This window comes from Megachile rotundata, chromosome 13 (genome assembly GCF_050947335.1).
Source record: "Megachile rotundata isolate GNS110a chromosome 13, iyMegRotu1, whole genome shotgun sequence".
NCBI classification, from domain to species: Eukaryota; Metazoa; Arthropoda; class Insecta; order Hymenoptera; family Megachilidae; genus Megachile; species Megachile rotundata.
In genome coordinates, this window is record NC_134995.1 from 4,927,558 (window position 1) to 4,943,302 (window position 15,745).

Below are 15,745 nucleotides of genomic sequence, written 5' to 3' on the forward strand. Positions count from 1 at the left end.
AAAGTGAAGAAAAAAAGGACTATTCTAAAAGCGTATAGATGATAGTAGGATATGGGAGTTACAGAGTGTAAAATTATTTCAGTAAACACAATTTACTGAGATCAATTACAATATAAATAACATTTAGTTACATTTCCATACGAATCAATTATAACATAAGACAATGAAATTGCTTCAAATTGTTTATTTCTTGCGATTACTACTCATAATTATAATTAGTGTGTATACAATACCTAAACACTTAAATTTTATCCGATTTGTCACGTGTACGCATTACCTACAAATTTTTAGCATTGTATTCAATATGAATCTTATTCGTTTCAATTTGAAAATTGTAATCATCCCTCCTTCTTAAATTGGTTGATATTGTCTGACGAAATTCCTCTCCGATCATTACCTCGTCGAAATTTCTCAAAATCATTTCGAACGTCGATCAACAAGCTTTGCCTGCACAGTTTCGAAATTGTACTCATATTCCCCACCTCGATATCTTTGCTGCGTATCAATTTCGTAAACTTAAGCTTATTAACGATTTTCGCGAGTGGTCCTAAAGGCTCTTGCTGTTTCACGATCGATCTCGGAAGAGACTCGCATCCCCGATTGGTCTCCGTCAGTCGTACAAAAGTGTCAGGATCCACGTTTATCATTCCAACACTGGCAGATTTTACGCGATCAGGTCGAGAAACCGAATTATCCAACTCATATTTATTTCCGAAAAACTCCATCTTCTTCTCGTTCATCTTCTCTCGTGTCTCGCACTTACTTATTTCTTCCCGACTCGTAACCGGCGATTTTTCATTTTCCTCAGGCTGCTTTTCCAAAATTTCCTCGCAACGATAAGCAGACGTTCTCGGAAACTCGTAACTCTTGAACGATCGGGGTTCCAGCACGGAATGACACAAAGGACCACCGCGACGGGACAAGAAGTCTTCTTTCGCGCGACGTATCCTCAAAGAATGTGACTCGACAGACGATTCCTCGGAGATCGTTCGACCGTCTCTTCTCGCCACCACGTTAGACAGGATATTCAATTTATGAATGAGATCAGAGGAATTCGGATCGAATTTCGAATCATCGCATTTCTTCTCGTCGTTCTTCAAAATGCACGAACTAATAGATCGAACAGTCTGATCCTGTTGATCCGGCGTTGCTTGCACCGAAACGCTTACTCGTTGATTCTTCTGTTCGAAAAACTGTCTCGACTCGCTTTCAGTCAATTCGATCGACGAATTTCTCGTTTGGTTTTTTTCGGTTATCGATTTCCTCGTGCTCTCCACTGACTTGCATCGCTCAGAATTCTCTTTCCTGGCTATTGTTTTCTCCACTTTATCATTTTCTTTGATTTTCGTTTCCCTCAGCTCGCGATCTTTCGAGGATGGTCGCAGAGGCCACGGTAACGAAAGGGACATTCGTAACAGCCCGTCGTGTCGACTTATCTTAGGAGACGCCGATCTGGATTTACTCTTGCTTTTTATCGAGAGCGGCTGATCCTCCTCGATACTTTCTTTTCTGACAGAGTCTTCGACGCGTCGGAACGGGGAAAATATTATGCGTTTCGTTTTGATGAAGACGTTTCGGCTTGGAGAGACTCGTTTCTTAGCAGCTCCTTCTTGGCTAGAAAGTTCGCGATCGGTGCTTGATCTATTATGATCTTCGGAAGAACCTTGTACGGGTTTCGCGTCTTTAGATTTTTCTATGCAACCAGTGCTGGCTGTAGGTACGACTATTTTGTTCAAAGTTTCTTCGTTAATGATCATTCTTTTGAAACAACGCTCTTCGCGACAGGGTGCAACCGTGCACGGTGTAGTTTTGATCGTCGGTTCACGGTGATATTCGCTGCTACACGAATTTGTACGTAACATTACGGAACTTAGCACGTTTTCGAAATTGTGATATTGTTGTTCTCTGGTTTCCGACTGTACGGTCGTTGCAACTGGTTTTGTACAACTACCTTGTTCTTCGTGATCCTCGTACGATTTGAGTGGTTTGTAGTTTAGGAGATTTGATTTCATTTTGCAGAGATTATGTCCTGTTTGATTGTGCACCTCGTCTCTGATCACCCCGTAGTTTTCTTCGTGCTTGTTGAAACGTTCGTCGTCTCGGTTTACTCGGCGGAGACCCATTTCGGACAAAGGGTACTTGGTTTCGTCTAAAACTAGTTAATTCTTATGTAGCAACATTCTTTAATATTTAGCAAATTAAACGAATGCTTCAGAAATAGATGACAAGTTTTAGTGACATATTTTATTTGTGATCAAAGAAATATGTCATAAATGTGGATGTAAACATGTTTTAGAAATGAAAATATTTATCACTCAAGGTGTTAATACTGATTTCTTTAAAAATGCTCTTTCTCTTGATATACTTAAGTTTATTTTATTTTATATTTTGCACATGATTTTGTGCTTCCTTAGAATTTTTTAGTGTTTCACCGCAAGTTTCATACAATCTGACCTTTATATTTATTGTTTATAAAGAATATCACTATTATGATTCTTCTTCGTTTTTATACTTTTTTAAGAATGTTATTATTATTTTTCAAGGTTATATTAGACAGAGATATTGACTCACAATCAATATTAAATAACATTTATTGTAAGACATTGAATTTGAACGTATAGAGAATACTTTATAACATGCTAAGTTAGGGACAAATGCAACGAAAAAATGTTTACATGTGTTCTATTTAATCTTGCCTTTTTCATCCTTTATTTTACTTTAGCAATTCATTGCAATTTGATAATCGTTTTCAAAAAAAGTAAAACGGTGAAACGATAAAATAGTAAAATGGTAAAGTGGTAAAATAGTAGAATAGTGGAGAAGTGGAATAGTGGAATAGTGGAATAGTGGAACAATAGAACAGTAGAATAATAGAATAGTGGAATAGTAGAATAGTAGAACAGTAGAATAATAGAATAGTGGAATAGTAGAATAGCGGAATGGTAGAATAGAAAAAAGGGGAAATAGTAGAATGGTAGAATGGTAGAGAGTGATAGAAAGATAAAATAATAGAATAGTACAATAGTAGAATGGTGAAATTGTGAAATAGTGAAATGATAGAATGGTAGAATGGTGAAAGTGTAAAATAGTGCTATGGAAGAATGGTAAAATTGTGAAATGGTACTATGGAAGAATGGTAAAATTGTGAAATGATGCTATAGAAGAATGGTAAAATTGTGAAATGATGCTATAGAAAATGGTAAAATTGTGAAATGATGCTATAGAAGAATGGTAAAATTGTGAAATGGTGCTATGGAAGAATGGTGAAATTATGAACTGGTGTTATGGAAGAATGGTTAAATTGTGAAATGATGCTATGGAAGTATGGTGAAATTGTGAAATGCTGATATAATAATACAATAAAATGGTCAACTATTAAAACGATAAAGTAGCAGAATAATAATGCACTGACCATTAAAATAATACTCTAAAATAGTAATTGAAAATTATGAGTAGCCCTAATTTTCTAGCCAGAGGCTGTTTGCAAATAATGCAAATTGTCAAATTAACAAGTATAATTAAAATTTCCTTCACCAATTTTTGAAACATTCGCTACATTAAAACAACTAAGTAACTACTAAGTATTTAATGAAAATTACCCAGTTTACACTTGGTTACCGATTCCGGTAAAGTATCTGCATATTCTTTGCTGTAATTTGGCTGCACATCTGTCGAGGAACAGCAACGGAGGTTGACGGGACTTATCCCTATTTCCTCATATTCGTTGTCGCATTTCATCTTAGCCTCAATCGCGTCCTTTCCATTATCGGTGCTTCTATCATTTTCAGCTCCACGGCTGCCATCTTGCTCGTGCTTCTTGTTGCTCGATAAGTCCTGGTTGTACCGACAGGTCGCTAATTGTGATTGCGCTATGGTAAAACTTACTTTTGAAGAAAATGCTTTTTCCGTTGTTGTTTTCTTCTTTTCCGTGTTTCGGTGAAAATCGAGTCGATTACGCTCGAAGGTCGAAAGCAAAAGAAATAACGTGTAAAGTGGTAATTCTTTTTATAATCTAGTTAATGATAACGTTTGCTAAGTGGAATTTCTACATTATTCGTTTCGATCGTGAGAAAAGAATAACGAAATAAAACGTCTAAGAGTATTAAATAATAAACTGCAATAATGCGATACGAAATTTTACAAAATCTACCATCATCTCTTTTATGCTCGCAGCGAAATGATTTCCAAGATTCCTTTCGTGGCTGATTTCGTCTGTCCCTGAAATAAATTTTCTATTTAAAATTGATCCAAAATATAAATTGTACAATGTGTCTAAATTGCACAATTTTCAATTTACCTTCAGGCTCATACTTTGTCACAGTGATTCCACTATCTCCGTCGGATGGTACAGAAATTTCTTCCCTGAAAACATAAATCTGCGACATTATAGTTATTTCCCCAAAACTTACTCTTTTCACGTACCTCTCGCTCTGATCCCATTCAACCATCTCACTCGATTGTCCCGCAATTTTATACTTCTGATCTAATTCTATAGAATAAATTGAGCTATCAGACTTAATCGAATCTTTGTCCAAATTTCGATCGAACGGCTCCATATTGAGCAGACAATGCTTGTTTTCGTTCAGTGACTCCGTGATCGAAGATCGCTCCGAATCCACATTATCATCGTTAGACACATTCCTCTTGTTGTTCCATATTTTCGTCTTCTCGGAGTGTTCGGTGCTCAAACTATCCTCGCTCGAGAAACTTTTCCTTCTCCACTTTTTCGACTCCCAGTGCATTCGCTCTTCGGTTTCCTCGATTTCGATCAGGAACACCGGAGACGGTTCGTGACTGGAAGTAACTGTTCCGAGTGGTACAGCGATACTTGTTGTTTCGCTTGCTGCAACCGAGTACACGGGTGTCTGATGTGGTTGAACTCTTTTTAAAGGACTTGCAGTTTCCTCGATAACGTCTTCGATGTCGACGATCATCGCTTCCGGTTCGGAATCGTCCATAACGATGTCGGCTATATCTTCCGTTCTTTGTGAATCGACTGTAAATGAAATTATGAAAAATAGATTATTGTTGATATTTTGAAATATGATACTTATATCGATTTTCATTAATCTAAAGCTTCCTTTGATTTTTGTCAGTTTCAAAATTTCTTGGACGTGCAATATGGCAATATAATGAGAGTTTACTGTATGTATTATCTCATACACACATATTCGTAATGCAAAATATAAAGTAATAGAGATACAAAAGTTAAATTTCAAAATAAGTCAATAAATCAATTATAATGTTTATAGTATCATAATTGAAATTTAATTCAATTTGATTGAATTCAAAGATGAAATTTACAACTGCAAAGCTAGGTACAGTAATTAATATTCTTTTCAATGTATATATAAAGTTATATGTAGATATAAAGTTAAATTTCATACAAAATGGGTAAATAAAACAATTATAATATGTTTATAGCATAATAATTAAAACCTAATTCAATTTGGTTGAATTCAAAAATTAAATTTACAACTGCAAAGCTGGATACAGTAATTAACATTCTTTTCATTGTAGTATCAAAACTATGCATTAAAACTCAATATTTATTAAAGAATAACTTTTTCATCGTGAAAACAATTTATTTTGAGACAGTTATTTGGACAAAACTGTTTTAAATAAAAAGAAAGATAGTTACGATAATATATTGACGAGTGGGACTTACTGGATGCTGGTAAAGTGTCAATACGTTCATTATCCTTCAATCTATTTGCCGCATGACCTAACGTCTGCAAACTAGTTGAACGACGTATGAAAAATTCATCCCGCACAGTTTCCATCAGACTGCCAGTGGATTTCGATCTTTTCAAAGCAGTAACTTTAAACAGTGATGGTTCATCGTTTCCAACTTCTAAAAATAATTAATCGGTTAAATTTGTTACAATTTTTCAAATTGAATTACTAAATAATTAAGTGGTATACTCGTTGTTGGTAATTCGACTGTCGACGTTTCGATAGTCGAGTTTCTAGTAAATGAATCGTAAGCAGGTCCAAGGAGGCGAAAAGTGGAGGATGTGGGTGATATTCCTCGATATCTTTCCCAATCGTATAACTTTCTAGTGAATTCTCGTGAAATACCCTCGAATCGATAGGATCCAACGGATGTTCGAATTAAGACTTCGTTGGTATCGTTTGCATTTTGCGTTCCTTCGATGTACGGCCTTGAACATGAAAATTTTTCATTGTTAATAGGATAATATAATTAAAAAGTACTGTATTGTAAATTTATTTATAAATTTAACGGTAAATTTAATATGTGTTGTACAGTTTACAAATTTAGAAATATAGAAATATAAAACATTTTAATTTAGAAACATAAAAATTTTCAACCTTTTCCATTTTTTGATTACTAAATCAAGATTTTTTACTAAATCTAGATTTCTAAATTTTCAAATTTAAAAATTTGGTAAATTGTGAACTTAAGAATTTAGAAATACAGAAATATTGCAATATTTAAAATATTATCCTAATTGGAATTATACGATTTAAGGATTTAAAAATGAACAGGTCTTTTAATTTTATGGAAAGCGTGAAGAATACTGGAAAATAGTGATCCTAATTCGATAGGATTGTACTTCTGTCTGTTAATATACCTTAAATCTCCGTCAAAGCATTCATCTAATCGTCGGGCATCACTTCCTCGTCTTCCTCTACCGATATCACTGTCGAAAAGCGAAACTACCCTCTCCAAGGCTAGAAACTCGCTTTCGTCAATTTCAGACGAAATTCCAAGTCGATTCGACTTCAATTGCGAATGTTTCGCGTCACGATTACTCGAATCGTTCATTTTCTTCCAAATTTCCATTTTTCGCACGAAATCTTCGCCAAGATGCGATTTCACGTCGCCGGTATTCTCTTCGTAACAACCGCGTTCCTTATTTCTGTACTCGGATTTCGAGGGAGATCTCCAAAGCTGCCAATCTGTCAAACGACGACGATTGAGACGTTGTTGCTCGAAAGGAGCGCTTCCTCGTCGATCTTTTTTCGTACGTTTCCAATCTTGAAGCTTTTTTCTGAATTCTGGCGCTAATCTTTCCTCGGACGGCAAGGTTTCCCGTGGAGTCACCAAATTAGAAGAAATCTCTCGCGAATCTTTCGCAACGCGGGGTGACAAGTTCTTTAAACGTTCCCATTCAATTAACTTTCGATGAAATTCAGCTCCTAACTTTTCTCGTAGAGCTCGATAATCTCGACGAGTCTCGGCGGTTAACGGTGTTTTTTGAAGATCCTCTGTGCTGTTGCTGTACCCGTAGGCCAATGATGCTTCCAGTCCTAACAGATACGAAAAATTCAGTTAATCCTTTGTCACAAGTTTTAATTTTGAAAGAATATAAGGTGAAGTGGGGTAAGTTCGTAAACGGGGCAAGTGCGTATCAGGCTATTTTTATTACAATCTGAGCGAAATTTCTCCATTTAGTATGTTTGTTTCCTTGTTGTGTCTTACTATATCCCCTTTTATATTTCAGCTAAGAGTACTTGTTTGCAGTATAGAGTACTTGCATAATGCAGTGAAAAGCATTTTATCGCAGATTTGTTAATAATTCTGCTTTTGCTCCATTGCACATGAAATAAAGTTTCAAAGTATTTAACTTCAAGTTACGCTCTTACTCTATTTTCGGGGAAAGTGCAGAGTAGTTGACATTTTAAACAATTTCCTATCAAAATCAAAATGTACAAGGAAAATTAAGGTCCTAGTTGATATTAATTAAATAGTAGTAATTGTGAAAAGCGTTCGATATCGACAGTGTTAAATATTTACATAGCAGACTGAAAATACTTATGTTTAAATAGCAACTTTACAAAAACCAGTCTGCTCTTATCCCACTTCACCTTATTTTTGAATTCGTAATAATAACAAAAAATGTCACATAAATATTTTCTGCTTCAACGAGAAATTCTTGATTTTGTTTAAAGAAAATATGGTATCGCAAATTTGTAACAATTGGAAGTGCAGCAAGTGTAAACAAGAGTAATCTCAATATGTAAATAAGGATAATTTTAATGTGTAAATGAATATCATTCCGTATGTAATTATAAAAGAGGAGACATATTTTCTATAATTTTATTAATTATGAGATTGGTGACAATTCATTACGTATACGAATTTCACATTTGATAGAATCTTTTTTGCAAATTGCATTGAACGACTTTTGTCAAACAAGCTGAATCTATTATTGGGAATGATAAAATGGTCTACCTAGGTTTCAATGGTAGGAAAATTAATTGTGATCGATTTTTACAATTATTATTTGTTTCGAAGTTGTGTGTTTGAACGGTGATAGAACCATTTTTTTGTGTTGGTAGTAAAAATTAGTAATAAAAACTGCTAATGGTTTAACACAAAACCTATTTAATTTGACTTTAAAAATGACGTTGAAGACACAAATTATTATAAATATTAAATTTTTATCATTTATAGTTTTGAGAAAACTATTTTAATAAATTTTGTAACTAGTAAAAAAAAATTTCTACTAGTCTTATTAGTATGCAAATATAATTATTTGTAAAATAATTATACAAATTATTTTACAAATAATTGTTATTTAGTTGTCTCACAAGACGATTGCTCTGAGAATCACAATTTTTGAATTTTCAAGGTCAACAGAATTTTTATTAAATAACAATACATATTTTTTAATTTGTACTACTTTGATCAAATTTACTATAAACAGTAATATAATTTAATTGTTTATTTTCATAAACAAATATTTAATGCAATTGAATATTACGGAGTTAATAATTATCGAAATTATCGAATTGTATCAATTTCTGAATAGTACAACCTCAAAGGCATCTATCGTTTATAATTATCGTTAATATAATTATTATTTATATACATAATTCTACAAATATTAGATTTGTTATTTAAGTACATTAGTTATTAAAAATATTGTATTTATTTATACACATTCTAAATGCAAGTGTTAATAAAAATGTTATTTATTATGTACATTGTATGTATATTATACATGGTATAATTTAACATAGTACATCGTTCAACAGTATTTAGTTAGTTTAATTAATAAACTGCAACTTATAGTTAGTATAACTACTTTATGCAACTTATTATTAGTTTAACTGTAACTTAAACTTAAACCATTTTTATATATACCTTCCAGTATTTCATTTTTACAGTTTCATAATGTTATTTACCATTTTTTTTTTTATATGCATTTCTCAGTTTAAATATATAGTTTAAGTTTAGTAGTTTTTCAATTAAGTTTAATAGTTTCTCAGTTTAAATATATATGTCTATATATATTTCTCAGTTTAAATCTATGTATTTATCTTCACAGTTTAAAAATAAAAATGTACTGCTATTTATAATCATTTTTATAACTATTTTTTATTGACTGATATGAATTACTTCTAAAGAATTTAAATCTGATTCTGTCAGTGGCAATGACACGCGCTAATCTAATAATCATTGATAACAAGTACGTTATCTTTCAATACATTTCTTTTATCTCAACTTTTATCTTACCTCGTTATTTTCGCTCAATTTTGATAGCTATAAACTAATATGAAAAATGTGAAATAATAAAAATGTAAATTAATGAGCAAATACAAATTTCAATAAAAAAGTTATATATCCATGACGTACCATATTGAATTAAAGAAAAAATAAAAATTTTTAATTTCGAATTCATAAAACGAAACAAAATAAATAATTCCAATGTAGCAATTGAAATAAATGTTTTAAATTTGAAAATTATTAAATGGAACTCATTACTGACGCAATATACAAAACGAATTGTTTCCGTTTATTGGATTCAAAATCAATTTAAATAACTAACATCTTAATTAATCAAATTTTATTTTGACTTCAAATTTTTCATTTGTTATTTCTTTGTGTCCATACGTACTGTAAGTACTACAGTCGTCAAACTTCTTTTGTCGCAGAAGAAATCAATAACTCGATTAATTTTGATTATGTCGCGTATTTGGCATGTTGATTACAAAATTTATTGCTCCTGTAACACGAAAATTTCATGTTGGTATACCAAACGTTTCTCTGCGTAACAGTCTACATAGCAACAACGTATCACAGAGAAAGCCGCAAGACATAAAAAAAGCACTGGCACCATCGAAATGTGAAGAATATCGGGATAAACTTGCAAAATGCCCAAAACCTCGTAAACGTCAGAAATGGCAGTTTTTCCAACCTAAACCAAAAGTGGTAAATACGTTTGTAATATTTAACTTATATATGAACCGTTTATTTTGAAAATTAGTCAAGTCCATTTACGAAAGAAATGATAATGATAACAATAGACAAAACTTGATATAATATTTTTATTTGTAAGCGATTTATAAAGAAAATAATTCAAATTCTCTAATATTTGGGTGGGGTTTGGCTTATTTGGGGTTTGGTATTGGGAAGATGTTTATTTTGAAAGTGCTGCAAAAACATAGGTTCAAATTATTTTAAGTTCAATGTATTAGGATATTCTAGTTCTTAGTAATAATATTGTGGAAAACTACAAATTATATTGGTGACATTATATTGGGTTGTTGGGAAAGTAATTTCGTTTTTTTTCCCCCTTTTTTTTGAGGAAACGAAAGACGATTTTCTTATAGTGAATAAATATTTCATTTTATTACATATTGCCAATTCTTGTCAAATACACTTTACCATCTTTCTAACAGTAACATAATTCCACGCTCATAAAATTTTTGTTCCTTGCTGGCAAAAAATTGATGCAAGTGAATTTTCACCTCCTCGTTTGAAATGAAGGTTTTACCGTTTAAAAAATTCTGTAGTGATCGGAATAAATAATAATAACCAGTTTTTGCACTGTTGTTCTGTTAATACGTCTTCTCTATACACATCTGACAATATTTTTCTTGCTTGAACAGCATTTTCACTTTTACGTTAGTAAAAAAGTAAAATATGCCGAAAATGCTGCTTTTCTCTTTCCATATTTGATGGAGCACCCACCAAAAACTACTGCGTAGAATCAATGGAAATTTTTCACAAAAAAGCCTTTCTATATCAGTTGTTAAAATGTATAATGATTTGCGGCTTAAGTGTGAAGGTAGCTGTAAAAAAAATACAATTAAATCCTCTGTTGCGAAAAGATGAAATTACTTTCCGAACAACCTAATAATTCTGATGACAGTATAATATTGGTGACATAACCTCAATATGAGCGAATATCTGTACGTCTACGTATGTATTATTGCTGATTTCTATCAGACTGCAAGATTTAATTCAATTTCTAATAAATACTTAAAAGTCGACATGGTTGTATTAATATTGGTGTACAAAACTCTTAACAATGTTGCTGTTACTTGAAAATTAATTACAAAATTGTGTATTTATTTCAAAAAATATGTCTCAGAATGATTTCAATGAAAATTATATCTGTGATGCATTTGAAAATGAGGGTGGTAGGTAATATAAAAAGGAAAATAGTTTTCTGGGTAACAATGTTGCTACAATAAAATTCTTATTTGCAAGGAATTTTAATTATATTATGTTTATAGAAATAAGATAATTTAAGGATTTGAAAAATTAAAAATTTGGCGATTTGGAAAATTGAAAAAATTATGCAATTCAGAAATTTGATAATTTCGGAATTTGGAAATTTGGAAATTGGATAATTTAGGATCTTTTAATGGCCATTTGATAATTAAAGGATTTAAAAATTTAAGAATTGAGAGACTTCAAAATTTGAAAGATAATATATGCACAATTTCTGAATTTAGAAATTTAGAAATTTAGAGACTTAAAACATTAAAAATCTGAAAATTTGAAAATGCAAACAACTGTCAAGTTGTAAAACTTGCGAAATTTGATAATTCAGAGATTTGAAAATTTGCGAACTTAATAATTCAATGTTTTGAAAATTTGAATATTTAACATACCTTATCTAATAATACAAAATACACCACAGTCTATTAGTGCGTACCAATATTTTCAAATTCATCAAAATGTTTTTAAATATCTCCTAAAAAATAGACCTGTTCTACTTCCAAAATAAACGGCTCCCCTTCATTAGAATCAATAAAATAACAAAAGCGATTTGTAACGTTTAATCTCGTTTAATAAACTCAAAATATTTCGTTCGATAAATTTGAAGTATCTCTATTTCAGTGTAAAGTAGAAAGCGTTGCTGATAATTACAAAAAAGCCCGTCAAGAAATAGCAGACCGTACAAAGTTGATTTTAACTAACTTTCAAGATGAATCGAGATCTGTCCTGGACAAGTTCAAGAAGAACCTAGAAATATCCAAAAATGTCGAAGAGAAGCAGTTAGACGAACTATCTAACGATGTCAAGAAAAAAGTTCAAAAGCTAATAGTTTTAAATCCTCCGTTCGGTTCTTGTAAACGAAAATCCATAATGTTGTTCGAATATCGAAATCGACAGGCTTTCAACGAATTGCAATGCGGCTTTCTGCCGCAAATAAGACGAGTTCAATATATCATCGACAATTCACAGCGCGACATACAGGTAACCCTCGATCGTGCCCGATCCTTAATACTCTCTTGTCGAAAATGTAAAGACCATGAAGCCTTGAAAAAGTGCATCGAGGAGAAGGCAAACTACGCAGAAAAAATATTAGACAAAACGTCGCAGAACATGAAGCTTAATTTAGATAAAATCGACAAAATACAACTGGAAATTTTGGAGTACCATAAAGAGATCATGGCGGAGTTCATGAAAGAGTACCGTAAAAAGAACAAGGAATTATTGGAACATTTGGATAATTGTATTTATAATATAAAAAATAAACGATGAACATTTGTAAAAAGTATTTATTACCGTCTTGAAGGAGCATTTGTCTCGAGACAACTCTGATGAGGTTGGGTGGAACGCTGAGGGTAGAGTTTGTCAAAAATGCGCGCCTGACTTTGTTCCATTTCGAGTTCTGCCTCTGCGTTTTTGGCGTTCGCGTTGTGGAGTCTTCGTTGGTTGATAGCTGTATTAAAAAATAACAAAAAAGATTTATGAATGTATTTTATAAAAAGTTAGTGAAGGAAGAAATTATTTGACAACGCAAATTGAAAATAATGTTATAATTAACCAGTTGAGTGTGTTTGACGATTATATCTGTCATGGAGATGTGACGGAATTTTGTGTCATGACGATTATATCCGTCATACGTAAAATTTTGTTACAATTTGATATTTAAATTGTAATATTGGCGAAAACTAAATTATATTCGTAAATTGTAATATGTTTAAAATGTTTAGAGGTCAACACGAAATGAAATAAACAAATAAAAAGTGTAAATGATTTGAGATGGATTCATAAATTCTTGAGAGCTAACTCGTCATCGCTTGATTATTGCGACACACACTGGTGCGCGCTTTACAAAAAGATTGTTACAGTTAACTGGTTAAATTATCAAATAGCAAAGAAGTCCGTCAACCTGTCGTTTAAAATCTTTATTCATAGAGAATTCTCTATGTATTTTCCTGGGTTGCGGAGAATTTCCACCGGAAGTATGTGCACTGGACGGAAGTGGCGAGCTCGAATCCGGCGAAGACATGCACCTCATTTCCTCTTCGTGCGAAGGTATTGTAATCGTTAGGGTCGGAGTGAATCTTTTCGACGACGAATCTGTATCCCTTTCGTCCATTTTGTTCAAGGAATGCATTGGATGATTCTTCTCGGATGTTACACGTATCAGTGGTTTTCCCTGATAAGCAAATTTTATACGATTTAATGAATCTTTTAATGAATGATAATTTTCATGTGCTGTGATTAAATAAAATTCACACAAATTAATGTTCTATGCATTTTAGTTAGTAAATGATGTTTAAAATAGTCTCACTTTGGATAAATAATTCATAGTGAATGAGTGATAACTATAATGTCTTGTGATTAAATAAATCTTAGGAAACATTAGTGTATTAATTTCAGTTAATAGACGATGAGTAAAATAGTTTTGTCTTGAATAAATATGTAATAGGGAAGTAACTGAAAGATAAATGTATTGCGGTTAAATACATTTCAGGAAAAATTAATACACAATATTAATATACAAACAACAGTTTGCTACCTAAAATACATAAAGTATATTAATCTTTTATATTAATGAATATTAATGTTTGCAATGTTACGGTTATTGTTAAAAAATGTGAATTGTAAAAATTGTAACTTAACGAACAGTAAACGAATAAATAATGAATTAATATTTTATGAGTTTAGGAATTTAGAAGTTACGAAGTTTAGAATTTTTAGATTTGAGAATTTGAAAATCTGAGAATTTAAGAAATTCAGAAATTCAGAAATTTGAGAGTTTGAGAACTGGAAACTTGACAATTTAAGAATTCAAGGAAGTTAGAATTTTAAGAATTTAAAACATGTGGAAATTTGGGGATTTGGGAATTTAGAGATTTGAGAATTTGGGCATTTAAAAATTTAGGAATGTTGGGATTTGAGAATTCAAAAATTTGGGGATTTAGAAATTTAAAGATGTAGGAATTTGGGGATTTGAGGTTTTAGAAATTTAGAGATGTAGGAATTTAATCTAGTAGATTTTAAACTCCTATTTTCTAGTTTCAGTTTTCAATTACAAACGTGTAACTACGTACGTATACAATGTACATTCGTATAGAGTTCGCTGTTATCTACGGATTTCGTTATCCACGGATGACCTCGAAACCATTTCTTCATGGATGCAGTAATCAATTGCTACGAATTATTTATGAATAACCCGACAGCAATCGATAGTAGTTAATCGAAATAATGAAAGCTTGTACTTATAGTACAAATTATTAAATATAACCTGAAGAGTGTAATATTAGTGAATATGCTTTAAATAGTTATCTCATAAATAATTATTTGACGGTTAAGTAATTAGTATGTATAACATAGTCGTACAATAAACATGAAAACATTTCCCAAAAATCACGTTATTTAACAATATTAATTCATTTGAAAATCTTTGTTAGTGAGTTATTACTAGATAAAAACGAATTAACTGCGTAGAAATTATTTAACAACAAAACAAAGCATTCTTTTCAAAGCTTTTTTATGACTTTTGCCATAATTTAATTATTTAGAATATGCAAAAAGGTATTAATTGTTTTAATAATTTCTACTTTTTAATTACCATATTCATAATGTTATGATCTCCGTCATTATTCAAGGTGACGATGTCACCATCAAGAGATTGACTCCTCTGATTAGTACAATCTATCTTTTTATCGGTTTTTAATTTCGAAGATTGACATCCTGAATGATTTGAAATATTTCTCTGTAAATCTGGAAAATAATCATTGTCATAAATTCTTTTATACAATCTCTTTTTTGTAATTAATGTATTCAAAGTTAAATTTTAAGTACAGTGATGTGAAAAGTTATTCAAAATTTCTCTCTATAGTACAAAAAATAAATAAATATATATTAAGTTACTGAGTATCGAAAATATTCAAAAATGAATGACACTTTAGTTATTTTTAATTATTTACTTTAATTGTAAATTACTTCAATTTACTTTAGAAGTACTTTAGTTATTTTTAACTTAATTTAGTTTTTTAAATCTTGAAAAGTAATATTAAATAAATTATAGTCACTCATCAACGAATTGTCAAAAAGTATTTGGAACTCTCTACGGTACAACAAATGAAGAAATAAATAATGTTTTCATTTGTGATGATTTATTTATGAACAATAATGTTGATTATTAAGATTTGATGATATTCTAATATAACTGGAACACTACTTTTTCAAATCTCGAAAAATAATATTCATAAATTATAATTATGCATCAACGAAGCATTA

The 15,745-nt window shown here is 31.3% G+C and overlaps 2 protein-coding genes across 4 annotated transcripts in view; one reads left to right on the forward strand and one right to left on the reverse strand.

The window, feature by feature from the left end:
- Positions 1-168: 168 nt before the first annotated feature.
- The window catches only part of LOC100878328 (uncharacterized), a 20,543-nt gene continuing 4,966 nt past the window's right edge, over positions 169-15,745 (reverse strand). For 2 of the 3 annotated variants that reach the window (XM_076539109.1, XM_076539110.1), the window contains exons 2-12: positions 15,075-15,226; positions 13,386-13,655; positions 12,776-12,932; positions 6,597-7,275; positions 5,926-6,164; positions 5,669-5,854; positions 4,423-4,996; positions 4,298-4,362; positions 4,151-4,218; positions 3,600-3,957; positions 169-2,155 (exon numbers count right to left, since the gene is read on the reverse strand). In XM_076539109.1, the coding sequence (XP_076395224.1) occupies positions 339-2,155; positions 3,600-3,957; positions 4,151-4,218; positions 4,298-4,362; positions 4,423-4,996; positions 5,669-5,854; positions 5,926-6,164; positions 6,597-7,275; positions 12,776-12,932; positions 13,386-13,655; positions 15,075-15,226 (4,565 nt within the window). In that variant the 3' untranslated portion in view covers positions 169-338. The remainder of the gene's footprint in view (positions 2,156-3,599; positions 3,958-4,150; positions 4,219-4,297; positions 4,363-4,422; positions 4,997-5,668; positions 5,855-5,925; positions 6,165-6,596; positions 7,276-12,775; positions 12,933-13,385; positions 13,656-15,074; positions 15,227-15,745) is intronic. The other variant, XM_012280791.2, reaches the window with a different exon arrangement.
- Positions 9,888-12,767, forward strand: LOC105661941 (uncharacterized). The gene is made up of 2 exons (XM_012280790.2): positions 9,888-10,183; positions 12,104-12,767. The coding sequence occupies exons 1-2, from the start codon at positions 9,953-9,955 to the stop codon at positions 12,749-12,751; spliced, it is 879 nt and encodes a 292-aa protein (XP_012136180.2). The 5' UTR covers positions 9,888-9,952; the 3' UTR covers positions 12,752-12,767.